The 27,821-nt window shown below is 41.5% G+C and overlaps 1 protein-coding gene across 1 annotated transcript in view; it reads left to right on the top strand.

Annotated features, from left to right (window-relative positions):
* The window catches only part of glg1b (golgi glycoprotein 1b), a 61,809-nt gene that overhangs the window by 20,287 nt on the left and 13,701 nt on the right, over nt 1–27,821 (top strand). The window contains exons 2-18 of the mRNA XM_084408787.1: nt 46–75; nt 1,202–1,288; nt 4,586–4,801; nt 9,338–9,541; nt 9,824–9,895; nt 16,644–16,830; nt 18,358–18,572; nt 19,153–19,274; nt 21,245–21,346; nt 22,219–22,372; nt 23,321–23,458; nt 23,540–23,626; nt 24,473–24,535; nt 24,616–24,729; nt 25,289–25,377; nt 25,951–26,068; nt 26,241–26,333. Of these exons, the coding sequence (XP_084264913.1) occupies nt 46–75; nt 1,202–1,288; nt 4,586–4,801; nt 9,338–9,541; nt 9,824–9,895; nt 16,644–16,830; nt 18,358–18,572; nt 19,153–19,274; nt 21,245–21,346; nt 22,219–22,372; nt 23,321–23,458; nt 23,540–23,626; nt 24,473–24,535; nt 24,616–24,729; nt 25,289–25,377; nt 25,951–26,068; nt 26,241–26,333 (2,091 nt within the window). The remainder of the gene's footprint in view (nt 1–45; nt 76–1,201; nt 1,289–4,585; nt 4,802–9,337; nt 9,542–9,823; nt 9,896–16,643; nt 16,831–18,357; nt 18,573–19,152; nt 19,275–21,244; nt 21,347–22,218; nt 22,373–23,320; nt 23,459–23,539; nt 23,627–24,472; nt 24,536–24,615; nt 24,730–25,288; nt 25,378–25,950; nt 26,069–26,240; nt 26,334–27,821) is intronic.

Below are 27,821 nucleotides of genomic sequence, written 5' to 3'. Positions count from 1 at the left end.
GTAAAAGACACATTGTAAAAAATTCTCTCCCTCTTTCTTTTACAGGACACAGAGATTTCTACAGACTGCAACCATGTAAGTACTCAAAAAGCCCTGCCTTTAATAATAATTATCATCTGCGTTCTGTCCTTCAATATCACTCATCTCCTTCACAGCTTCACACTTCTCTTATGGTGATGTTCCTCCCTGTTTACTAGACCCCCTGTGCGCACTTTATTCTTTCAGACAATTCTTTGTAGCTTTATGAGAGAATGCCTCAGTAGGATTTAGAGACTAGTAAGATCAGCAAGTAATTTCAGAAGAATAATGGCCTAATCACTTTCTAATGATGACTGCAGCCCGCAATTAATTTGGTGGGGCCCCGAGAGAGGTATCTGTTTCTGATCTCCTTCCCTAACGTTCGTGGCTTTGATGTTCTCATTAAGACCGCGGTGCTGAGGCCTGGTCCACAAATCAGAAACGAGGAAAATTTAAGCATATGATTCAGGCCTGAGTCACCCGTCTCATTAAGCAAGGCTTATAGTTGAGCAATAATGGTGATAAAGACATGAGCTCTCTGCCGTTTTGAAACATTCATCAGCACTTTTAGTTAGTGTCACTATTAATGTGCAATTATATTACTGAGAGGTTTTGAGCTTTGATGTGTGATACAGTAACTACAAGGCCGTTTACTTCAACTGAGATGAGAATGTTTCATTTTTTTCTTTTTAAACTGAAATCTGTTACTTTCTGTTTGGCAGTTATTTCCTGCACAAACCATAAAATGAACAAGCATTACATCTTTTTAACTGCACTGCCAGTACAGCATTCAACTTCATGACTCCAGAAAACTAGAGATTCTTTTGTAAGCACTGACTGACGTAAAGGAATAGTTCACCTGAAAATTCAAATTGTCATTATTTATTCACCTTAATGTCATTCCAAAGCGTTATGACTGTGAAACGTCAAAGGGAGAAATTGGGAACCGAAGCCTTCAAGCTTCAAAACGGATGCAAACGTATCGTAGAAGTCACACTTTATTTCAAGTCTTCTGAAGTCACGATAGCTTTGTGTGAAAAACAAATTTGAAATGTGCATCTTTATTTGCTGATAAATGTTCCAGCCAGTGGATTCACAAACATCACTACAACACATAAATGACATTAATATGCATATTTGTAATGTTTCATATTTCTAATAATGTTACCTCTCCTTTTTCTAGCTGTTGTGGAACTACAAGCTGAACCTGACCACAGATCCGAAGTTTGAGTCCGTGGCGCTGGAAGTGTGTACGAGCACCATGTTAGAGGTCAGGTTCTGCCATTGTTTTGCTGAATCATATTACTTTTGGTCCTTATCTGTTCGATTCTCTCACCTTGAGTGTATGTGAGTGTTAGGGGTTAACAGTTTAGGACCCGAGGACCAGATGTTTGAAAGAAGACCCGGAGTCAGAATTATAATAAATTGAAGAAAAGTTTTACTGAAGATAGTTTGCAGTTTCATCAGCAGAAGTCAGCTTCAAGACTCACACAGGAGTTCTACATAGATTATGCAGCTGACACTCGGACCCTGAAGTTAGGCATGTCGTGACCTTCCAAGTCGCAGATTTGGGTTGCTGGGCGCCAGCATGTCCAGAACAACAACTCAGTCAATCTCCAATAATGCCAGTGGTTCCTTAAAGGGCACCTATTATGCCCCTTTTCACAAGATGTAAAATAACTCTCTGATGTCCCCAGAGTGTGTATGTTAGGTTTTAGCTCAAAATACCCAACAGATAATTTTTTACAGCATGTTTCAATTGTCATTTTTTAGGGCTCAGAAAAACGCACCGTTTTAGTGTGTATCCCTTTAAATGCAAATTAACTGCTGCTGCCGGCCCAGGGGGCGGAGCCTCACGAGCTCGCGCTAAGAGCCAGGACAATCTCATCTGATAATATCAAAACAGAAACTCTCAGTAGTGGTGTTCATTTCAACTCGGAGTCGGACAATAATGCCCACATAGCCAGAGAATATATGCTGTTTGGAGATAGAACAGGTATAGTTTAGTTTAATTACGGTTATTTGTCATCTGCTTTTATCCACTATTAATACAAGCCTGCTGTAGCAGACCCCGTCCGAATGATGACCAAAATATACTGATGAGTTCAATTAAGTTTATTGTACCTCACACAAAAGATGAAGCCTTAGTTTTACTCCAGAAAATCACTGTAAGAGCTGAATAAACACAGTATATAAGTGCGCATTAAAGTCTTATCCATAAACTCTCTCTCTCTCTCCCTTTCATTATCACCAACATACACAGCGAAGTACACAAAACACTCGTTAGAACTAACAGTAAACAAATATATACACACCTTTTCAGTGGGTGCTTAATCAACTGGTAAACTGTATATCCACGACTGGATGAGCTGTCATAAAGTGCGAGCTCTCACTTTCATTTCTGCCGTGGTCAGTAACGTTAGGCCTGTCGCTTGTAAGTGTAAGCTTAATCACGAACAGTACAGATCCATCCTCGAGTAACAACGAGAGTAAATGAAGACTGCTAAGTTCATTCTTACATCCAACAACAAAACACCTCAATCGCTTAGGAGACATTCTTGTCTACAGTTGCTCCAGCGTGGAAACAATGGCGGACTGTGTCCAGCTCACTCAGGGCGGGTCTATGCTCAAACTGCAGTGTCAATCAACAGTCGTGGGAGGGGCCTGTGCAAAGTGACGTCACATTGCAGAACAGCTCGTTCTGAGACAGTGCTTATGATTTATGGGGATTTAAAAAAAAGCACTGGGTGGATTTCTATCATTATAGGGTGGTTTTGCTCACACACTGCCAACACACATTTATGTTCAAACACCATGTAAAAGTGAATTTTGCATAATAGGTGCCCTTTAACCTGTAACCAAGAAGACTAACACATACACCGACACGGTTCCAAGGTTGGATTTGGCCAGGCTCTAACTATAAACAGGAGTCTCGTCTCAAAACATCAAGATAACAAGTTCTTTCTCTCAAGGATAGGACACTTTAGTCTAAATGGAAAATATAGGCTTTAACTGAGAAATGATCCCTTAAACTATAGACTTCAATGACCCCTATTTGTTTTAACACGTTGAAGACCTTTCTCAAACACAAAACATGTCCATATTTCATTTCTGGAAGCCGGGATAAATAAGCAAGCACTGTTACTGCATTCAGATATCAAATACTGACATTAAAGAATACATGAAAAGAACGTTTCAGTGATCACACTGGTAACTTCTATAACAAATTAAAATCTCCAGAGAAGTCATTCAACTCATTTGATATTTAGAAGGAAAAATATTGATTAATACCTTGATAAAAGTCACTCATTACATATACATTGAAGCAGCAGTGGATTCCAATCCACCCCCTTCAGTGAGTGTGTCATTTTATTTAATAAATCTATGCACTGCAGGTTTCAGAGTGAAACACGGCACTGTGTTCTTTTATAAGTAGTCACCAAATGTTATGTCCAGCCTAGGAAATTATAAAAAATTGTTTGCATTTTGCTTTTTTTGTTGCTTGGATTCAATTATTTTATCTGTTATAATGCAATAAAACGTCAAATCATTTTCGGCCAGGCTGTCATACAAAGAAAACAAGAGAGAATGCAAAAACAAGAGAGAGCCATAACTGATTAGCCTATGTTGTAGTCAGTGTGTGATTTATTTATTTTATTTTTTCCTATGAGATTTTAGTTTTTCTATGCATTTTAGTTTTTTGCATAATAAAATAAAACCTGTAGCTTTGTTGCCTTTTTTGCCAAATAATTTTGTCAGATAAATACATTAACCTTAGTGTTTTGTTCATCTCTCATATTTAAAATATTAGAAAATATATATATAAAATATAAATATAAAATATTCTGATGGTTTAATCGAACTTATCAAATATTCCCCTCTGGATTTAATATTTAATAATAAGAATCACAATAAAAATCTTATTTATTATTTTATAGTAATTTTGAATGGATCAAAAGCAGTGGGAATATGGCCTATGAAAAATAATTTCCTTTAATACTCTGTTCATGTTATGATTACTGAAAGAGGTTTGAGTTGGGTCTTGTAAAGAGTTTTTCCTAAATCGTTGAGCTCTAAAAGGAGGGCTCACGCTAAAAGTCTTTAGTCATTTTTTTTTTCTTCTTCTTTTTTTTTTTATGCAGATGCACTCTCCAACAAAACCACCCCAGTAATTCTAGAATGAGTAATCCAAATATAGCTATTCATGACTCTGGTAGAAATTCCTGAATTTTTTCATATTGCAATATATATTATATATGGTGCAGAGGAACTGCCGTCTACATTTATAATGCAGTGTGGTTTTATGTTTGACTGCACTCTAAGCTGCCATAATGTAATTAAAATGAATCTCAGTGGACAAAAGTTTCTCACTAACCTCTTCGTGTGTGTACGCGTGTGCGCGTGTGTGTGTTTTGATGCACATTTGTGGTTGAATTCACAATTTAATTACCATTATACATTGACTTGATATTAAATAGGGAATGAAAATTCTTCATATCTGTAGCATTGATGCCTGACTGCTCCATCTCATGGATAATTAAAAAAAGAGCATTAATCTGTTTCTTAGCTGAAAGAGTGTGCAGATGAGGAGCGAGGGAAAGGCTATCTGATGTCCTGCCTGGTGGACCACCGTGCTAACATCACAGAACGCCAGTGTCATCAGTACATTACCAAGATGACCAGCATCGTCTTCAGCGACTATCGGCTCATATGTGGCTTTATGGATAGCTGCAGAGAAGACATCAACACCCTGCAGTGTGGAAGCATCACTGTCGGAGAAAAAGTAAGCTTGCGTTCCAATAATAGTGGAGAATGCTTTGACTCCTAGCCTACTTAAAACCGCAAAGCTCTAGAATGTCCCTTTGGGAAACCATAGGATGTTGGCTTGGTACCAGATGGCTCTGTTATGTAGTGACTCTGCCATTCCCAAAGTATCCACATTCCTCCAGGCATGATTGAAACTGGGCACCCGATCACTGCACTTGCCTTGTTCCCCCGGGTGCTCTCTGCTGAAATTAAAAAAGTTAACTTTAGACTTGTCTGCTCATTGACTTAAAATATCCTAAATAAGCTCAGACTGCCACACAGACAAGATGGCAAGTGAGGAATGAAAATTATATTATGCATCTTAGTGGGTGTACACATATTTCAATGGCTTTTTAGATCATGGGCTATGTAGCAATTAGGTACTATTATAAGAGTAACTGACAGCTCCTGTTCTGTAAAGCCTTTAAATTTTGTCATGAAGTTGCGTGCCTTAAATTCTGGCACTTAATTACTGAGTGGATGTTTGAATTTCATCATCAACACTGTTTTACTTGTTTGTAGTTTCCTTAGGTGGTGTTTTTTCCCGAGCCTTAACAAGTGTTCAGCGGCTTAAAGGGATAGTTCACTTTGAAATAAATTTTTGATATGTTTTAGCTTACCTCAAGGGCATCCAAGATGTAGGTGTCTTTGTTTCCGCAGTAGTTTCAATTTTGATATTTTTAGGTCAAACCGTTCTTGTCTGTCAGTCATATAATGCATGTCGATGGTCACTGTCTCAAAACACAAGCACAGAGTCCAAATTAAAACAATTCCCCACGTCCAAATGAAACAATTCCCCATCATAAGTACACATTGATGGCCTAAGACACGAAACGAGCGGTTTGTGTGAGAAAACGAACAGTATTTATATCGTTGTTATCTCTTGAAAACAGCACACGTCCAAATGATCTGACGGCGCGGGCGGGTATAGATATATACATAGATGTCGCCTTGGCTACGGTTTCATTCCAATGAACTGCAGTAGCGAAGGCGACATCTAGTGTATACATCTATACCCACCAGCGGGCGGGTATAGATATATACACTAGATGTCGCTTGGCTACGGTTTCGTTCCAATGAACTGCAGTAGCCAAGGCGGAATCTATGTATATATCTATACCCGCCCACGCCGTCAGATCATTTGGACGTGTGCTGTTTTCAAGAGATAACAACGATATAAATACTGTTCATTTTCTCACACAAACCGCTCGTTTCATGTCTTAGGCCATCAATGTGTACTTATGATGGGGAATTGTTTCATTTGGACGATGGGGAATTGTTTTAATTTGGACTCTGTGCTTGTGTTTTGAGACAGTGACCATCGACATGCATTATATGACTGACAGACAAGAACGGTTTGACCTAAAAATATCAAAATTGAAACTACTGCGGAAACAAAGACACCTACATCTTGGATGCCCTTGAGGTAAGCTAAAACATATCAAAAATTAATTTTAAAGTGAACTATCCCTTTAAGACTGGGCCATCAATTAAATTCACTGGCCAATGATCTAAAATTGGCAACATTCTTTAGCAGATTTTGTTTTAAGTTTATTTTTATATATATATATATATATATATATATATATATATATATATATATATATATATATATATATATATATATATATATATAATTTATATTGTATTTTTAATTTGTATTCATTTTATTTTATTTTATCTTAATTTATTTAATATCTCTCACTGTCCCAGTGTTGTTATTGTTAACTAAAACTGCTAATAGTTTGAACTAAAGCTGAAATAAATATTAGAATTTAAACTTAAATTTAAAAGAAAATTAGAAATCTTGCCTTGGCAAATGAAATGAAATATAGTACTTAAAGCTGCAATCCGTAGTTTTTCCTCTTTGTCGCCATCTCTGTTCGAAATCTGCAATTGCAGTTATTCGCGGAATTATCAACTTTACGTGGGTTGTGCCTCGGCACGTCACAGTGCGGATGAATCCAATGTTTTGAGGAGAATGTGCGGCTGTCAGTCGCCGCGCCGATGTGGATACTTTCATTCGGAATTACAGATTCTACTTTTTGTGGAAGTATGACCAACATAAGAATTTTCACCAGAAAATGTCATCTGTAAGTAACAACCACTTTTGTTCTGACCAACTAAGGGGAAAAAAGCATTGCAGTAAATCGCGCTGGTTAAATCTAACGATCGCTTATCATATCTCGTCAAACTGTGCAAATTATACTTTGTTCTCAAATGTCAGGTTTGTGGGTGAGGGATGAAGCGGGGACTCAATTGCAGGAAGATGGGTTTTTATTCATCAAAAAATAAAACAAAAACAAACAAAAACTATCCCGAGGCGGGGGATGGCTTGGCGCGGTGCTGCGCACACAGCAGGGAAACACAGTATACATACGATGACAAACCAGCACAGGACTGCAAACACAGGGATAATAAATAGGGAGCAAACAAGGCAGGTAACAAGGGAAGACAGGTGGGGCAAATAAACCAATAATCAGGTAACAAGGTGGGTGGGGGTTAGACAATAGACAGGAGAGCACATGGCATGTGCTCACACCAAACATGACAAAAACACAAGCACATGGCAAGTAAAACAAATCACAAGCCATGTGCTTACACAAAACTAGACATGAACACGCAGCCAATGAGAACACTCAGAAGCCACGTGTTCACACAAAACATGACAACATGAAAGCGCACAGCTAGTGTAAAACACCAGCTGCGTGCTACACAGCACAAGACAAAACATGACGTGAAAGCATGCGGCCGACGTAAATACGAACCGCTTGCTACACAGGGCACAACAACAAACGCAGACGTTTGGAAGAGCGTACGGCTCGAGCGAACTCGAAACCGCACGCTCACGTGACAAGACAGAGCACACGAGAACGAGCGAAAGCTCATTCCGTGCGCTCACAACAGAAAACAAACACGCGGAGCATGGATGTCTGAATCCTGACACAGAACAGAAACCAAACTAGACCGACGTGCCGAAACTGCGCTCTCAGACAAAGACGAGACAAGACCAGGAGTGTCAGAGGTCTGTCACAAAACCAAGAAATGAACTAGACCGAAGTGACAGAACCCTGACATCAAATTGTTAATGTTAACAACATCAGCATTGCGTGACTACATTTAATGCCCTTCCGGTATTTATCCTTGTTTTCGCATGGGCCCGGTTGCAGTCTCTTTTTTTCTGTAGCCACTCCGAAGTCTGAAGTCTTTTGCATTTTGCAACGGGTGAATCTCCAGTTGTCACTGGTGATTGTCGTTTGAACCTTTCTGGATCCGCCATCAAATTGATAAGTTTAATTATATCAAGTGCTGTGAGTAAAGGCTATAAATCTCCACCTCCAACATCCTCACACTCAATATAGCTTACTAGCCGAGACACCTTCTTTATGTGTACAGATGTGACGTAATGACGTAAAGACATGCTCGAATTTCCGCGGAAATCCACCAGTAACACTGGAATTAAAAACATTATTACAAGCTTACCGTTTTGAATCGAGCTAAGGCAAGCAGATAGTTTTGAACACTGGCTGGTTATGTACTTGCTCAAATTTATTTTGGATAATTTTTTAACCCAAAAAAGTTACGGACTGCAGCTAAAAAAAAAAAAAAAAAAAAAAAAAAAAACCTAAGTAGAAAAATGAATCAAAATAACAAAACCACATAAAAATTACTAAAATTAAAACTGAAAAAATAAAAACTACCATAATATGTACATATTATATATATATATATATATATATATATATATTAACAAAAAATGTATTAAAAAAATTAAATGCAAAATATTAACCAATACTATACATTTATAATAGTATGTAAATAATACTAAAATAACACTACTCTCTCCCTGCACTTTTCTGTCTTTCTCTCCTATATAATAAAGCCAATAAGCTTATAATAGAAATTTTTTAAATAAAATAATGGTACAAAAAAAAAAAAATTTGTACAATGTACTAATTGAGTTCACATTGTATTACAAAACACGTTTGGTGCTATCGAGGTGGGATACGGGTAAGTTTAGGGACAGGTTTGGTGGTATGGGTATGTTTAAGGGTTGGTTAAGGTGTAAGGGAAGCCTCAACAGTGTAATTATACAGCTGTAATTACATGCAGGTATTTAAAAAAATATAAGTACAATGTAAAAACATGTATGTACACAATTGTATCGTATCAAATTATTAATTTTGATATTAGTACATAGTAGTAATTTCATTTATGATCTTTGCAGTCAAGACACCTAATATAAAGTGGAAGCAAAATAATTACAGTATATTAAATAAAATAATTTTTTGCACTTTTCTCAAAGAATTTCTTCTTGTCTTTTCATCTCATAATTAAAAGCATCATTGTTAGTCTCTTTGGTTTTCTCTGTAAAACATCTAACTAGTTGACATTTTTCTTCCCTCCTGTTTATCTCTTCAGTCTAACATATCTGTTGTCCCCAAATAAACCCTAAGCCAAGCTGTGAGCTCCGAAGCCAACTAATTTGTCCTTCTTTTCTTCTTCCTGTTAGGACCTGCATTCCCAGGGTGATGTGATTGCGTGTCTGGAGAGGGCTCTGGTCAGGGAGGCAGAGCAGCAGGATAAGGCTCATAAAATCAAGGGCGACTGCAAAAAGTCCATCATGAGAGTGGCCGAACTGTCTGCGGATGATTTCCACCTCGACCGCTACCTCTACTTCTCCTGCCGAGACGACCGGGAGCGCTTCTGTGAAAATGTATGTCAGCTTCTCTAATATACCCAATTTGCATACTTGTACTATTCACTACAAGTATGTAATTTTCTGGTCCAGTATCATGAAGGGGGTAGGCTGACATGATTGACAGCTGCCCATCATGTGCTATGAGTCAGAATGACAGGATTAGACCACATAGCTGCTTTGTGTAGGAGATGTGGGCCGATGTGTGCACATATCACATGTGTGAACATGAAGTGTTGAATATCTCCCGGTTGACCTGTCAATGCTTAACATTTTATTGCTTTTATTGCTTTTTTTCAGACCCAAGTGGGAGAAGGCAGAGTGTACAAATGCCTGTTCAACCATAAATTTGAGGAAGCGATGTCAGAAAAGGTGCGGCACATGTATAGTTATTGATATTATGGGAATTAAACACATGATTATTCAATGTAAATGCAAATGTAATAGAAACAAGTTCTCTTACGAGAGGTTCTCTCGTATTGCGTAAGCTAGCTTACGCTGCGGGAAAGTCTCCTTTCTCGAGATACTGAAGCCAAAAATTATCCTAATTTTTTTAAAACTTGTCAACGCAGTGCGGCAGCCTGCAGACCTAGGGCAAGCGAGTCGCGTGCCCATTGGCTGCTCTGCGGCAACTGCAGCAGCCTATGGCTGAGCCTTGCGCGTGACGTCACGTCCAATGAGCGCGCTTGGCGCGCTTAGTGCGTCACAGCCCGTCATTAGGGGTGTGGCTTAGCGTATATAAGCAAGGAACAGAGGCTGCTTCGCTGATTTCTGTCTCTTCAGCGAAGCTCTTCGCATCGCTGATCTCCGAGGAAGCCGCCGTCGAATCCAGCGACCAGCACGCCGAGGATCTCAGCCTGAGGACGCCGGCCGCTCGCCGCCTTCAGCCTTCCCTGCCTGCTGCGCCATCCGGCATATTATATCCTTTTCTGCTCTGTGTTGTGTGTTTGTGTGTCCGCCGCGACACACTTGCATCTAAAAGAGCGCGAGGCGTTGTTTCAAATGCCTCGCACATCCTGTGGCTCGTGCAGAGCCGCGCTCAGCGACGGAGACCGCCACGTGCTGTGCGCTCTCTGCCTGGGCTTTGACCACGCTGTTCGCGCTCTCTCCGAGGGCGGCTGCGAACAGTGTGAGGAGTTACCGATGTCGACCCTACGGGCTCGACTCGCTAAGTTTGAAGAAACTCCATCTTCTCCGGCCGCTTCTTCCGGGCCACGAAAGAAGAAACGTCGCTCTCAAAGGCCGCCGGAACTGGACGCTACAGCTGAGTGCTCGTCGGAACCTCTCCCGCGAGCCTCGCTCTCTCCTTCCCCCCCACCCTTCACCGACGCGCAGCGGCCGGCCACTGCCCGCACTGCCGTCGCCCTGGGGGATGATGCAGATGATGCCGCTGACAGCTGCTCTCTGCTCGCGTCTGACAGCGAGGAGTGGTCGGGCTCTCACCGCTCCGCCCCCTCGACTCTGGAGTCTTCTCGAACCCGCGCTAGTGTTGACGCAGAGCTTCTCCGCCTCCTCACTTTAGCGGTCGAGAGAATGGGACTGGATTGGTCCCCACCTAAGGAGCCGGAGCCCAATCGCCTTGACGGGTTTTTTCTGCCTAGCCGCCGCCCTGCGCCTGCCTCTAGGTCAGCACCCTTCCTGCCTGAGCTCCACGCCGAGCTCTCTAAGTCCTGGAACGCTCCGTTCTCCACCAGACTCCGCCCGCCAGTCTCCTCGGCTCTCTCCCAGGTGGACGGAGCCGCCGAGAACGGCTATAACGGCATCCCCGCCGTTGAGGATGCTGTGGCAACGCACCTTTGCCCGCCGTCTGCTAGATGGCGCTCAAAGTCTGCCCTGCCGTCTAAAGCCTGCAGGACCACCTCAGCTCTCGCCGGCCGCGCTTTCGCCGCCTCCGGCCAGGCTGCTTCCGCCCTGCACTCAATGGCTATTCTTCAGATCCTTCAAGCCGACCTCCTCCGTGAACTGGACGAGAAGGGCTCGGATCAGTCTGCCTTGACCGATCTGCGCAGCGCTACGGATCTCGCGCTGCGCGCTACCAAGACCGCTGCTCAAGCCATCGGCAGATCCATGGCCGCGCTCACCGTCATCGACAGACACCTCTGGTTGACGCTCGCGGACATGAGTGAGTCAGAGCGCGCTGTGTTTCTCAACGCACCACTCTCGCCCACCGGCCTCTTTGGCCCTGCGGTCAGCGGAATTGTGGATCGGTTCTCTGAGGTACAGAAGGCGTCGCAGGCAATGGACCTCTTCCTGCCCCGCCGTTCGAGCTCAGCCACAGGCCGCCCTCAAACTCAGCCTCCTGTGCGCAGCTCTAACCAGCGCTCTTCCAGGCCCCCCAGCGCTTCGCAGCGACGCCAGGGCAATCGCCCCAGGTCGCGCTCGACCAGCCGTCACAGACCGCCGCCCCCACGGGGCCCGCGGCCCAAGATCGCGTTGAAGCCCGAGCCCGCGAAGTCCTCCTAGCATCCGCAAGGAGGAAAAGATGGTTGAGTCCCGCTACGGCCGGACCGCCATCAAAACGCACAGCTCTGTCAGTCCCCTATGTTCAGGCTACTGCAGCAGCACACACCGCAGCCAACGAGCCAGTATTAACACTCGCTCGCCTGCACACAAACGCCGTTTTCACGGCGACCCAGATAAATCTCAAAAAGAGTATAAGTGCTTTAAGTGTAGAAAATGTGCCCACACCCATGTGCTCACTGCTTCACACAAGTACAATCCCCATGGTAACGCGCCCAGAGCGCTCTCTCATAAAGCGGCCTCACACCGCTCGAGTACTAAATGTAGTAAATGTGCCCACACTTCCGTGCTCACAACTACTCGCTGCTCGCTCTGTCACTCAGTTACCTCAAATTGCTACGGCTCAAGCCGCAGGGGTATTAAGTGTAGAAAAAGTGCCCACTCCCGTGTGCTCACTGCCTCACACAGACCAGGTTCCCATGGCAACGCGTCCAGAGCGCTATCTCTTAAAGCGGAAACTTTCCGCTCGAGCATCAAGTGTAGGAAATGTGCCCACAGCCCTGTGCTCACACCTGCCCACTGACCGCTCTGCCAGACAGGTTGCAAACCTCATAAAGCCCCCAAACACTGGCCGTGTCATAAGTGCAAATCCCGCGCCAGCTCACGAGCACGCGCGCCCACTTTCAGACACCATAATCCCCACGCCGCTCTCGCGCCTGGGTTATTTGACAGCAGTTCACGCTCCATCGCCCGAGATCGAGCTACTAAATTCTGCACAGTCGGCCAGCCCTGCTCTTCTGCCCTCGTGTCCGAGCATCGGCGGCGCGCGCGCCGCCCCGTCTTCTCTGATACAGGTTCCCCATCCCGCGCAACGCGGCGATCTGAACCCAGAGACCATTCGACCCCTAGCTATGCATGCAAAAGCATGGGAGGCTATTCAGGGCGCGTCAGAATGGGTGCTCAACACCATAAGACACGGTTATTCGCTCCAATTTGCTCGTCGCCCTCCGCGCTTTCTAGCGCAGACGGAAACGAAAGTGAGTTTGGAAACAGCACATCTGCTTCATGCAGAAATAACAAAGCTGCTGCGAAAAGGGGCCATAGAACAGGTGCATCCTTCCCTGAGCGAGTCAGGCTTTTACAGCCGTTACTTCCTCGTTCCCAAGAAGGACGGAGCATTAAGACCTATTTTAGATCTGAGACATTTGAACAAGGCTCTCATGAGACGGCCGTTCAGGATGATTACAACCAGACAGATCCTCGCGCAAATTCGCCCAGGAGACTGGTTTATCTCTCTCGATCTGAAAGACGCGTATTTCCAGATCCAGATAACTCCCCGTCACAGGCCATTTTTGAGATTCGCCTTCGACGGTCGAGCTTATCAATACACAGTCCTGCCGTTCGGCCTGTCTTTAGCACCCCGTACATTTACGAAATGCATGGACACGGCTCTCGCTCCCCTGAGGAGTCAGGGAATGCGAATTCTGAACTACTTGGACGATTGGCTCGTTCTAGCGCAGTCAGAGACAGAACTTGTGTCTCACAGAACAGCGCTACTCGACCACCTGGAGGGTCTGGGTCTAGCGGTCAACTGGACCAAGAGCTCGCTCTCGCCCCGGCAGTCGATTTCCTTTCTCGGAATAGAACTGGACTCGGTGGCGATGACGGCCAGATTGTCGGAGCAGCGCGCGCGCCGCATCCAGCGCCTCGCTGCATCCTTCAAAGAAGGCGACCGGGTTCCCCTGAAGGCATTTCAGCGCATTCTGGGGCATATGGCCTCAGCTGCAGCAGTGCTTCAGCTGGGTTTACTGCGCATGCGCCCGCTTCAACGCTGGCTGAGAACGCGCGTATCCCATCGAGCCTGGGCGACCGGCGGCTCGCTAATCAGAGTGACTCAGGTCTGTGTCTCAGCCCTGCAGCCCTGGCTAGCAGCCGAATGGTATCACACGGGAGTGAATATGGGAGTGGTTTCACACCGGAAAGTTGTCTCAACAGACGCGTCCAACCTAGGTTGGGGAGCGCTCTTCGAAGGCAGACCGGTCTTTGGCCACTGGTCAGACCAGGAGAATCTCCTACACATAAACTGTCTAGAGATGCTCGCGGTCGAGAAAGCGCTCATGCACTTCCTCCCTTTCCTCCATGGTCACCATGTTCTAGTCCGCACGGACAACACTTCAGTAGTGGCCTATGTGAACCGCCAGGGCGGTGTCAGATCAAAGCAACTCTGCGCCCTGACGGAACGCCTCCTCGTATGGGCTCAGCACTCTCTGCGCTCTCTGAGAGCATCGCATGTGCCTGGCCATCTGAACGAGGGCCCCGACAGACTGTCCAGGGACAACGTTCCCCCTGGGGAGTGGTCTCTACACCCCCAAACAGTCCAGTCGCTGTGGCGCCGCTTTGGCAGAGCGAAAGTCGACCTCTTTGCGTCAAAAGACAACGCACACTGCCCAGCGTTCTTTTCGAAGAGCGAGGACGCGCTGGCCCAGCCTTGGCCCAGCGGCCCGCTATATGCGTTTCCACCTGTCTCTCTGCTGCCCCAGGTCATCGAGAGAGTCAGGGAAGCGCGCCACACAGTGCTCCTCATAGCCCCGTTCTGGGAGAACCAAGCTTGGTTCCCGGAACTCTTACAATTGGCAGACTCAGCCCCTTGGCCGATTCCGGTGCGGAGAGACCTTCTCTCTCAAGCCCGCGGCTCGATTTGGCATCCCCACCCAGAGCACTGGTCTCTGCATGCGTGGAGCCTCAACAATTACATGCTGATCTACCAGAAGGGGTGATGAACACGATCATACAATCTAGAGCCCCCTCCACGAGGCGGCTCTACACGTCTAAGTGGTCTGTGTTTAACAAATGGTGCACTGCCAGAGGGCTCAATCCACAGACATGTGGGGTCTCGCAAGTATTGTGCTTCCTTCAAGAGCTACTGGACGCGGGCAGGTCCCCCTCCACGCTCAAAGTCTATGTCGCGGCCATTTCAGCGCTCTCTGTTTCAGAGCCGGGCCGCGCATTAGGAAGGAACGAGTTTGTCATCCGCTTCCTTAGAGGAGCGAGGAGGATGAACCCCCCGCGACCCCCTTCGGTTCCTATGTGGGATCTTTCACTGGTCTTAGACGCACTGAAAGCACATCCCTTTGAACCCTTAGAAACTGTGGACATGAAATACCTCACGCTCAAAACCGTTTTTCTGTTAGCACTGTCTTCAGTAAAACGTGTGGGAGACCTTCCCGCGTTATCCACTAACGCTGCGTGCCTCGAGTTCGGACCTAATGACTCTAAAGTTATTCTCAGACCGAGGCATGGGTACGTCCCAAAAATTTTGGGCACTCCCTTCAGAGCGCAGGTCATTTCCCTTTCAGCCCTGCCGAATGCTGGCTGCGAGGCAGATAGTCACCTCCTCTGCCCAGTTAGGGCGCTGAGAAGCTATATTTCGCGCTCCGCCGCCTTCAGGCGTTCAGAGCAGCTTTTTGTTTCGTTTGGTGGGCGCACCAAGGGTCTCGCCGCCTCGAAACACACCCTGTCCAGATGGATAGTCGATGCTATCGCAGCTGCTTACGCATCCAAAAACCTGCAGTGCCCTTTGGGCATTCGGGCACACTCCACCAGAGGCATGGCCTCATCGTGGGCGTGGTCCAGTGGGATTCCCATTCATGACATTTGTGCAGCGGCAGGCTGGGCCTCCCCCTCAACATTTGTTAGGTTTTACAACCTGGAAGTTCCCGCTTTGCAGGCCAAAGTGCTATCAGTCTAAGTCTCGCGTAAGCCAGCCCACTGTCTGTGCGCGGGCTACGCTGCTGATTTAGCTCTACTGGTTGAGCTACACTATATGGAAGTGTTAGTTGGACCGGCTGTGCCGCTCCCTGCCCCATATTATGTGCTTGTGTACTGTGGTATCTTGGCCGCCCAGCTCCGCTTCGCGTTCCCTGGGCTTCCCATGGGATTCATTCAGGATGCTGGGCGCGCGCACGGCGTTGACAAAGGTGTTCCCGCAGCGTAAGCTAGCTTACGCAATACGAGAGAACCTCTCGTAAGAGAACGTACTCGGTTACTAACGTAACCTCTGTTCTCTCTAGAGAGGGAACGAGTATTGCGTAACCCGCCGTGCTCTCGCCACGAGCTCATTTCGCTTCATGCGACAGAAACCAGCGAAGCAGCCTCTGTTCCTTGCTTATATACGCTAAGCCACACCCCTAATGACGGGCTGTGACGCACTAAGCGCGCCAAGCGCGCTCATTGGACGTGACGTCACGCGCAAGGCTCAGCCATAGGCTGCTGCAGTTGCCGCAGAGCAGCCAATGGGCACGCGACTCGCTTGCCCTAGGTCTGCAGGCTGCCGCACTGCGTTGACAAGTTTTAAAAAAATTAGGATAATTTTTGGCTTCAGTATCTCGAGAAAGGAGACTTTCCCGCAGCGTAAGCTAGCTTACGCAATACTCGTTCCCTCTCTAGAGAGAACAGAGGTTACGTTAGTAACCGAGTACGTTTTTTTTGTTTTGTTTTTCCTTAACCAGTTTAGTCCAATAGTATGTGCATTAAATGTTAGTGTGGGAGGGTAGTTTCTGAACTGAAGTCATAGTCTAGAAGAACCCACAGGAATGTTGGTGGTCAGTTTAGTGTATGTGTTTGTCCTGTCCGTGTACTTAATAAGCATCTCTGTCCACAGTGCAGAAACGCCCTGACAACTCGGCAAAAGCTCATTGCTCAAGATTATAAAGTCAGTTACTCCCTTGCAAAGGCCTGTAAGGCCGACCTACGCAAATATCATTGTAACCCGGACACCAGCATGCCCCGCGCACGAGAGGCCAGACTTTCCTACCTCCTTCTCTGCCTGGAATCTGCTGTTCACAGAGGTCTGTTAATATACATCTATTTACCCCAAATCTGGGTATGTTTGTAGTAGAATAGAACAATTGTACTCATGCTAAATTTTTTTTTTTTTTTTTTTTTTTTACCATTTCGTTTTAGTTTTTATTGTATTTTCTTTTATTTGGACAAAATATTATGGAAATGTAATATTAATCATAAAAAATTATAAATAATTATCAGCATCCACCAGAATATTAAATCTAAATGAATTATTATACATTATAATATAAATATAAAGTAATTAAAGGGGGATGGTTGATTATGATTTCACCTTTCTAGTTTTAGTTAGTGTGTAATGTTGCTGTTTGAGCATAAACAACATCTACAAAGTTACAACGCTCAAAGTTCAACGCAAAGGAAGATATTTGCTTTTAAAGAAATAATTTTTTAAGGACTACAACAAACGGCTGTTATGGATTACACAATATTCCTCCCGGGTTAGTGACATCACTAACCCTAAAATTTACATAAACCCCGCCCTCGGGAACACAGTCCATGTTGAGAAGAGGAAGAGTTGTTGTAGTAGAGCACATTTGTGAGTCTGCTCAAGCTGTCACATCCATCTTTTCGCATGCAATACAGAACATAACACAATTGCAATAGCATGTCACTCTGTAGGCATCTTACAACAGTTCCCACAAGAGCGATTTTATAGAATGTCAAGACAGAATATGCTAATCAAAGCCTTGAAGATAGTTAACTCCACATCAGCAACATAAATTCATCAATTAACCATTCAGAAACGTCCTGTTGCACACTATATGTTGTCACTTCTTCTTGAGTCTCTCCATCATTGTCCAACTCCAGTTTAAACACAAAAGGCAGAACAGTTTCTGACATTTCAGTGCTTGTCTGTGTGAGGTAATCGGAGCTGCTAACACACACACACACACACACAAGCTCTTGAAGCTCCGCCCTCTGTGCCGGGAGCAGCAGCTCATTTCCATTTAAAGGGACACACACAAAACGACCGTTTTTGCTCACCCTCAAATAGGGGCAATTTTAGCATGCTGTAAAAAATATCTGTGGGGTATTTTGAGCTAAAACTTCACATACACACTCTTGGGACATCAAAGACTTATTTTACATCTTATAAAATGGGGCATTATACCATCCCTTTAAATATTCAGTGAATATTAGCACCCCTATTATTTTGTAGTGTGCAAATTGAATGCAGGATGTAAATGTTCTGTTTTCATAGAAGAAAACAGATGACAGTATGTCATGTACAAGTGTGAAAATGTACAGTATACAACTCAAGAGTATAAGTCTGCACAAAATACATTCATAGAGCACACTGCATTTTTTTTTTTTTTTTAACATTACATGCAGTTTACTGTATATACTGTGCAGTATGACGTAAACAATGCGCTAGAATTCTATTCCAGGTATATAGTTTCTTTTCATTCATGCATGTTTCTCTGTTTAAGGCTATTTATTGATTTTCTGCAACCTAATAAGCTTGTCCATTGTTTTGTTCCTTCCCGTGGTTTTCACCGCTGTCATCTCAGGCCGTACGGTGACCGGAGACTGTCAGGGTGAGATGCTGGACTACAGACGCATGCTAATGGAGGATTTCTCTCTGAGTCCTGAGATCGTGTTGCATTGTCGAGGAGAGATCGAGGCGCACTGCTCAGGACTGCACCGCAAGGGCCGAACCCTCCACTGCCTCATGAGAGTCGCCCGCGGGGACAAGGGCATGGTGGACAACCTCTGTCAGACAGCAGTAAGAAACGTTGGGATTGTGGGAAAGGGTATTGGATATTTAATAGTACTTTGTACTTTTTAAACAAGTAATCAATTAAATAGATTTAATTCTACTTTTCAGTATGCTCAGGCTGCATTTATTTGATCAAACATAGAGCAAAAACAGTTATATTGTGAAATACTATTACAATTTAAAGTGACTGTTTTCTATTTGAATATATTTTAAAATGCAATTTATTCCTGTGACGTCAAAGCTGATATCAAACATTTTCAGCATCATTACTCCAGTCTTCAGTGTCACATGATCCTTCAGAAATCATTCTAATATGATGATTTGCTGCTCAAAAATTATACATTATAAAATTATATTGTCATTATAAATGTCTTTACTGTCACTTTTGATCCATTTAATGTGTCCTTGCTTAATAAAAGTATTTCTTTCTTTCAAACTTCACCCCAAACTTTTTGAACGCTATTGTAGTCTTATAAGCATGAATTGCTTTCTCAGAGATATTTTTATTTATTTACTTAGACTACTTTTTTTATTGTCTTCTTTGTATATTTTTTCATCTGTGACTTTCATTATTTGTCTTCTGTAGCTGCAGACTCTTATCCAGTCAGCAGATCCCGGCACTGATTACCGGATTGATCGCGCTTTGAATGAAGCCTGTGAGTCTGTGATCCAGACAGCCTGCAAACACATCCGTAGCGGAGACCCTATGTGAGTCATAGTACATTAATATAGTGCAAATACTTTCAAGAAATGGTGTATTTTACTTTAGCATCAATGTTAAATTCTCCAGGGGAAACAACTTATCAGTACTAGGTAACTGTAGTCTGGCACAGGATTTATTTGTTGATTTAATTGCTGTAGAGATTATTCCACTTGGCTTCATGCTTTGTTCAATTCAATACTATCCGGTTATCGAGTTTCTCATAGTCTACCTTTCGCAGGCACCATATTAAACTGAAGTGGATTTAGAGGACAGGGTCAAATCCAATTAAGTGCGTGTAGAGTGTAAATGTGTCACTCTCTTTTTCTAAGAGGAAAAAAAGATGGTACAGGCATTCAAGTTGTAGAATACAACACAGTCCAGTTACAAGGCCCCAATATACTCATGGCAAAGTTCTTTTCGTTCTTCACTTAGGGGTAAAAAGAAGTTCAAAATACCTTTTTTAAAGCAGAACTTGGTAACTTTTTTAACTTAATAAAACTGTCTAGAAATCATTTGGATGGTTAAACTAACTGTTCTGGTGATATTGGTGACTTTCCCCGCTCCCCCCAGCTTTTCCAGGCGGAAAACCAACCATGCAACTTGGGGACTACCGTCCCGGCAAGATAGAAATTGGAAGTCTCATGAGAAGCGAGAACTAGAACGAGAACGAGCGCGAAACACAAATTGCTTTACGGCAATTCGACATAAACAAACACGCATGTATGATGTATTACCAGATTACCCACCTCGGTAGACATAGCTCTACACGATACAGTTGGCTTGCTCCGATCAAAACAAACGCACATGAGCAGCGGTAGAGAGGGGGAGGAGGCCGCGCAATTGAGTTTTTTACGACTGTGTTGTGAAATATACACCCTCCCACAGCTGTAGGGGGAGCTCGTGGGGAAAACATGCGACAACAAAAGGGAAAATCAGCAAAGAAGTGACTAGAGTTCGCTAGAGTTGCAGAGTTCTCCTTTAAAGTGGTATACTCTTAGTAAATATCCCAACATCCCAATTTTACAGAAAATTCCTTTGGCATGCTGTTTTGAACTACTGAAACTAACTCCAAAACGAACTTAGTTTTGGCCTGATTTGGACCGAAATGACGTCACACCAGTTCATTCTTCAAGTTCACTTTAAGAATATCTGGGCCTTTAGAAGAGACTTATAACCCAAACTATTTATTTGTTTAATATATATCGGTATTTTTTTTTGGACATTTGGAAAAAATGTCTATTGAGTCAAGTTACACAGTGAATGGAAGAGACTGATAAACTAAACTGTTTATTTTTTTAATGTATTTATTTGTTTACTTTTTGTGAAATTTTGTCAAAAATTTCACAAAATAAATTTTGCGTTGGAAGAGTATGTAATACTCAAATAAAAAAGTTTTTGGGTTTGTTATATTCCTTTTTTTTAAGTTACATACAGTCTCTTCCAATGCATTTTTTTTTTTTACAAATATCAAAAAAAAAAATATATATATATATATATATATATATAATTTTTTTTTATTATTAAATAAAGAATGTTTTGGTTATATTCGTTTTAATGTATCATTTTATTTAGATATTACATTTTTTATCTTTGTTTTGATAAATTATTAATTACTTTTTTGTAGAAAATGTGCTTTGAAAGAGACTGTAATACTCAAAGGCGATTTTTCATTCATTCGTTATTTTATTCATTCTGTTTTTAAATGTATTTTATGATATTTGTAAAAAAAAGTAAATTTCATACATTTGGGATGTTAAATGTATCAGTATCAGGCACTATTGTATTGTGCATTGTAATTTAATTCTCACTTAAATTGACCAAAACCAACCAAAATTTCAATAACACTGTTAACATTTTTTCATACTGTACATTATAATGTTGTGATGCCTTAAATTCACTTGAAATATTCAAAGTGTTTTCAGTGTTTTTATTTTATTTATTTTGACAAATAGTGTGTTTGTGTGTGTGTGTGTAGGATTCTGTCTTGTTTAATGGAGCACCTTTACACAGAGAAGATGGTTCAGGACTGTGAACATCGGCTGCTGGAGCTGCAGTACTTCATTTCAAGAGACTGGAAGTAATCATCCTAAATTCCTTTTTCTTTACCTGACCTTACTGTACGTGATGACTCATACAAAATAAGACTCTTGAAACCCCCTTATGCTTTTAAGTAATGTTTCGAGTGTGTTTGTATAATAGCTTGTCGTTCAAATCCATTCAGTCAGTCAGAGGTCTTTGTATGTTTAATAGCTCAGCACTCGTCTGCAGTTTGGTTTGCCTGCATGATGCGACCTTCATTGTGTGTTTCTCTCATCCGTTCAATTTGAGAAGGATGCCCACACAGTGCCATTATAATAAAACCATTAGATGGTCATAACTTCATTCACAGCCCATTAGATTCAAGTGGTTTTTAATTAGAGCCGTTTGAAACAGCAATTTGGTTTGATGGTCCATTGTGACAGTCTGGCCGTGTGACAGCTTTGTTTGTTACAGCCATAGAGAGACTGCTGTTTTGTTCTCTTCTGAGGCTGAATCATGACAAAAGATGTTTACCTTTTTTAAATCTCGATACATGCACTGAATGCACCCGTGAGATTTTTGTACATCCACTCATGTCACATGATCCTTCAGAAATCATTCAAATATGTTGATTTGCTGCTTGATTATCAATGTTGAAAACAATTGTACTGAATAATATTTTTGTTGAAACCATGATACATTGGGAATCTTTTGTAAAATAAAAATATTAATTTCTTTAAAAAAAAGTCTTACTGACCCAAAACTTTTGAACGGTAGTGTACTTTATGCTATATGTGTACATAGACTTCAATGAAGGATTGATTTCAGGTATATACACAATTGTGCTGTCATTTTGATAGCAGTGGTTGAGGTTAAGGTGACTGTGATTGTGACTGATTTTTGTCTGCTGTGTGTTTTTTTTCCCACCAGGCTTGATCCAATCTTATACCGTAAATGTCAGAATGACGCTTCCAGACTTTGCTACACACCAGGCTGGAATGAGAGCACTGATCTCATGCCTCCTGGCGCTGTGTTCTCCTGCTTGCACCGACACGCTTACCGGACAGAAGAGCAGGGAAGAAGGGTGAGAAGCACAAATAATGGCCTTTTTTTAATTTCTCAACTCAGTTCTCATTAAAGGGATAGTTTACCCAAAAATGAAAATTCTGTAATTTACTCACCCTTATGCCATTCCAAATCCATTAGACTTTTGTTCATCTTCGAAACTCAGATTGGAGAGATTTCTGACCCTCCATTTATTCTACCAAAACTCTGAGACTTCAAAACATTCATAAAGAGATCATAAAAAAAATCCATATCCATAGACACAATCGCTTTATATAACAGGTTTATTTTATGTTTTTATATACATATAAACATTGATCAGTGAACATTGTTTGCATTCAAATTTGCTCATGCATGCTTGCCTGACACCCGAGAACCAATGAAGTTCATTTTCGTGTGCTATGCAGCGCGTTTGAGCTTCCCCAATGACCAATGAGATTTGTTCTTGCGTGTCAAGCAAGTACGGCTGAGCTTCTGTTTATGTTCGTAGTGTCTATATGTGAATAAAAGCGAATCATATGAATTTATTTTTTGATCTCTTTATGAATCGGAGTTGTGGGTGAAAAGACTTTCAATGGAGGGACAGAAATCTCTCAGATTTCATTAAAAATATCTTAATTTGTGTTCAGAAGATTAACGAAAGTCTTTGGGTTTGGAACGACATGAGGGTGCGTAATTAATGACAGAATTACAATTTTTGGGTGAACTAACCCTTTAAATCACTGAAGAGACAATTGGAATGAAGTTTGTTCCACTTTCTGGCTAGGAACTACCCACTTAGGGTATTTGACCAACATACAAAAGTCAACTGTGTTTGATCACTTTATATGAGACAAAAAGCATGTAGAATGGAGAGCATGCAGTTATGGATTCAGCCATTGAATTTGCATGTCAAAACAGATGATTGAACTGGTATTCTGTCATAATATTCAACTGATGTGGAAAATTCACTGACTCCTGTGTGCAGCTCACCAGGGACTGTAAGGTGGAAGTCCAGAGAATTCTTCACCAGAGAGCTCTGGATGTGAAGTTGGACCCTGAGCTCCAGAAACGCTGCATGACTGACCTGGGCAAATGGTGCAGCGAGAAGACAGACACTGGACAGGTAAAAAATGTGCTGAAATTTGTGATTTTGAGATCTGACTTTATGTCAGTGATTCACTGGTGGGTTTTTTTTCTGCATCAGGAGCTGGAGTGTCTTCAGGACCATCTAGAGGACCTGGTGTCAAACTGCAGAGAAGTGGTGGGAAACCTGACGGAACTAGAATCTGAGGTATGTTTCATATCTTACTCCACTGCAGGTACACAAACTTCAGAGTGAACAGGTACATAATGCACGTAAACGAAATTGCTTGCGAGGTAGGTACCGGTTTTCAATTCATTCAGCTTCAACTGCTTAACATCAAACGCCATTTGAAGTTTTGTGGATCATTTTAGCATTAAGTGTGCTATATTTTGTATACATTTTATGCTTAATATTGAAAAAAAATTATTTTGCATATTTGCATGAATTGTGATTGGATTTGAACATTGCCATGCAATTCATATTTCAGCATCTTGTTAAATGGGTTACTTATATTATAATTTTTTCTAAAATTAATACTTTTAATTGCAACTGTGCATTAAGTTGATCAAAAGTGACAGTAAAGACATTTATAATATAACAAAAGTGAATGCTGTTTTTTTAACTTTCTATTCCTCAAAGAATCCTGAATTTCTATCACATTTTCTATCATAAATTTATCACAATTTCCACAAAAATATTAAACAGCAAAGACTGTTTTCTATGTGGATAATAATATAAAGGTTTCTTGAGTGTCAAATCTGCATATTAGAATGATTTCTGAAGGATCATGTGACTGGAGACTGGAGTAATGATGCTGAAAGTTCAGCTTTGCATTAAAATATATTCAAATAGAATATAATTATTTTAACAATATTACTGTTCTTACTGTATTTTTGATACATGCAGCCTTGGTGATTGTAAGAGACTTCTTTCAAAAACATTAAATTATACTATATAATCTTATATCTTAAAAGATCTATAAATATATACATATAATTGTAGGACTTCTTTTTTTAAATTTGTATATATATGGCCATACTGTTGTGTTAACAGGACATTCAGATTGAAGCCCTGCTGATCCGAGCCTGTGAACAAGTCATCCAGAACCACTGCCACGTTAGTACTGACTGCACACATCTAATTATTGTCTTTATTTATTAAATCTGAATTTCTCATTTCGGTCTCCTTCCTTCCAGGACGTAGCTAATAATCAGATAGACACAGGGAATCTTCTGGAATGCCTGGTGCAGAACAAACATCAGAGGGAAATGAATGATAAATGTGCTGTGGGCGTCACTCATTTCCAGCTGGTAAGCCAGTCACACATCCAATTTCCCTACAGTATATTTAAATGATGACAAGTAAATGTTTTCCTAAATGTCATCCTGTCCCAGCCAAGATTGTACTGAATGGTTTTGGGTTGGTTGCATATGTTGACCGACCGTGCTAATTAATCAGCTGACATTTGTCTAGGCATGTGATGGTATAAAATGTTCATGTTGCGATAATTGCTGAAGCTTTTATCACGGTAAATGGTTTTATCACGATAAGTTGCACAAAAAAAAGTGTTGTCATACTATAGCACATGTAATAACTTCTTTCTTATAACAAGAAGAACTGAACATTTAAATACAATAATACAATACACTGAAACATTTGTTTACTTTAGATATTGTTTTTAACAGATTAAAGTGCAAGTACAATAAGTAACTCTTTAAAATAAGATCTCATTAGTTATCGTTAGATAATCCATTAACAGAACTTTTGAACGGTTGTGTATTGCGCACTGAAATAAGGTGTATTACCCAACAGTCCTTGTGAGTTATGGGATGTATTTTTATTTCAAGTGTATACTTGTCTACCCTATAGGTTCAGATGAAGGACTTCCGCTTCTCCTACAAGTTCAAAATGGCCTGTAAGGAGGATGTACTCAAACTCTGTCCAAACATTAAGAAGAAGTGAGTTCACAAATCCCAAATCTACTTTGCTGATATGATTCGTGGCTGTTTTGCAGGTTTTGAAACATTCTGCATAAACAATTTTTTTTTTATTCAATTTTGATGGTGATTTATTTATTATATAACATCTTTCCATAGAGCAGTGGTTTTCAACCTCTCCTGCAGGGACCCCCTGACAGGCCATGTTTCTGTTTTAACCCTGAAATGGCACACCTGATTCAATTAATGAGTAGTTTTTAGAGTTGGAAGAGTAGGAATTAGTCAATTAATCAATTAGTCAACTACTCATTAAGCCTTAAATTAACTGAATCAGGTGTGCCATTTCAGGGTTAAAACAGAAACATGGCCTGTCAGGGGGTCCCTGCAGGAGAGGTTGAAAACCACTGCCATAGAGGCTTAAATCATCACAGCCTCACTGTGTGTCTCCTCTTATTTTGTCTCTCTAGCACTTGCTTGCTTTCTCGCTCGCTGACACAAATCTATCCTCTTGAACCAAATACTTTTTTTATCCTCTGCCCTCCTAGTGTCTCTTTCACCCTCTTCATGTGTCATTTCGTGTTTCTTCCACCTCAGGGCGGATGTAGTCATCTGTTTGAGCACCACAGTGAGGAACGACACGCTACAGGATGTGAAAGATCAGCGCGTGTCTCTGAAATGTCGGAAACAGCTGAAGGTGGAAGAGCTGGAGATGGTAAATTAATTTTACTCAAGTTAAATTAGACACTCACCCTAATGTCGTTCAGACCCTCTTTCCTGTACAACAAAAGTGAACTGTGATTTTATACAATCAAGGACCTAAAAGCACCATTGAAAATAAATGACACTGAATTAAATGTCACATTCTCTGTCCTCTTCGTTTACAGTCAGAGGACATTCGACTAGAACCTGAGCTGCATGACGCTTGTAAGAAGGATATCAACAAGCTGTGTTCCTCTGTTGCCTATGGAAATGCTCAGGTAAAGGTTTACTTTGATCTTTTACATTTCTAGATAGCTTTATGCCCCCACCTATGGCTGCTGCATGCAGACACATGATGAAACTTGTCCAGTTAGTGAAAGAAGCTTTATATAACAAGATTCCCACGGTCATGGAAGACCTGGAAATAGTAGAGAATTTTAAAATTGAGATTTCCAGATCTTGTCTTAAGCAAATAAATGTGCTCTGCATCGAAAAGATAAATGCTTCATTGAACCACATTTACAGTAGATTCTATATGTACATAAACTAGGATGTGTGTTAAAATAATAAAACGATAAATAAGTAAAACAATTATAAATTATGCAAATAATTACATTCTATAATTACAGAAGTTACATTAAATTAATGTTCTTCAGGTTTTACCATTTTTATTACCAATACATTTACATGACATTTCTAGTCATTTGTAATTACGGGGATTAAAAAAAAGAATATTTATTTTTTACTCAAAAATATAAATTTGAACCCAATAACATGTCTTAGAAAAAGACAAACCTGCAAAAAAATATATATATTTTATTAATTTCCATGACTTTTCCAGGTCTAAAAATCACACTTTTAAAATTCTCTCATATATGCTTGTTTTGCGAACCCTGGTTCTTAAATAAAAATAACAATTGTGGAGGGAACAAATAAAAAATTAAATGTCAGCTTGCATCTTGACTTATTTTTTTATAATCTGTTTTAGTTTTGTCAATAATTTTAAGCCATCTTGAGTCGCCTCTAAAATGTTTTTGAGGCCCCCAATTGACAACCACTGATTTAAATCCATTGATTGTAAGTATTGGTATCTAACATACAGTACAAATGGAAATCTATACCTTCAATCTCTATAAAATGATACTTAAATGACTTACTGAGTGATCAGGAAAGAATGTGAAAAGTCATGAAAATCCACTGGTCAAATGTAGGAACCCTGTGGAAAACCATACATTACAGCCAGATGGTTTTAAAGGGATAGTTCAAAACGAAAATTCTGTCATTAATTACTCACCCTGATGTCCTTCAAAACATGTAAAACTTCGTTCATCTTTGGAATATAAATGAAGATCTGTTTGATGAAATCTGAGAGATTTCTGTCCCTCCATTGAAAGCTATGCAACTGAAAATTTGACGCCTCAAAAAGTTCATAGAGAGATTGTAAAACTAATCCAAATGAACTTAATTGAACAGATTGAATTTTGGCTTTTATTTATATATAAACATTGATCAGCGAACATAAAAAGAATCTCAACTGAACCTGCTTAGGCGTGAGAACCTGCTTCTTACGGAAGCTCAATCGTGCTGCATAACACAATGTATTTTTTGTGAATAAAAGCCTAAATTGAATCTGTTCATCATATAAAGTGATCGAGTCTCTTCAGATAATTTGGACTAAACCGCTCAATTCATATGGATTCGTTTTACGATCTCTTTGTGAACTTTTTGAAACGTCAAAGTGGTAGTTGCTTAGCTGTCAACTGAGG

This window comes from Rutilus rutilus, assembly GCF_951802725.1.
Source record: "Rutilus rutilus genome assembly, chromosome: 5".
Lineage (NCBI taxonomy): Eukaryota > Metazoa > Chordata > Actinopteri > Cypriniformes > Leuciscidae > Rutilus > Rutilus rutilus.
This window is presented reverse-complemented; position numbering and strand designations above follow the sequence as displayed.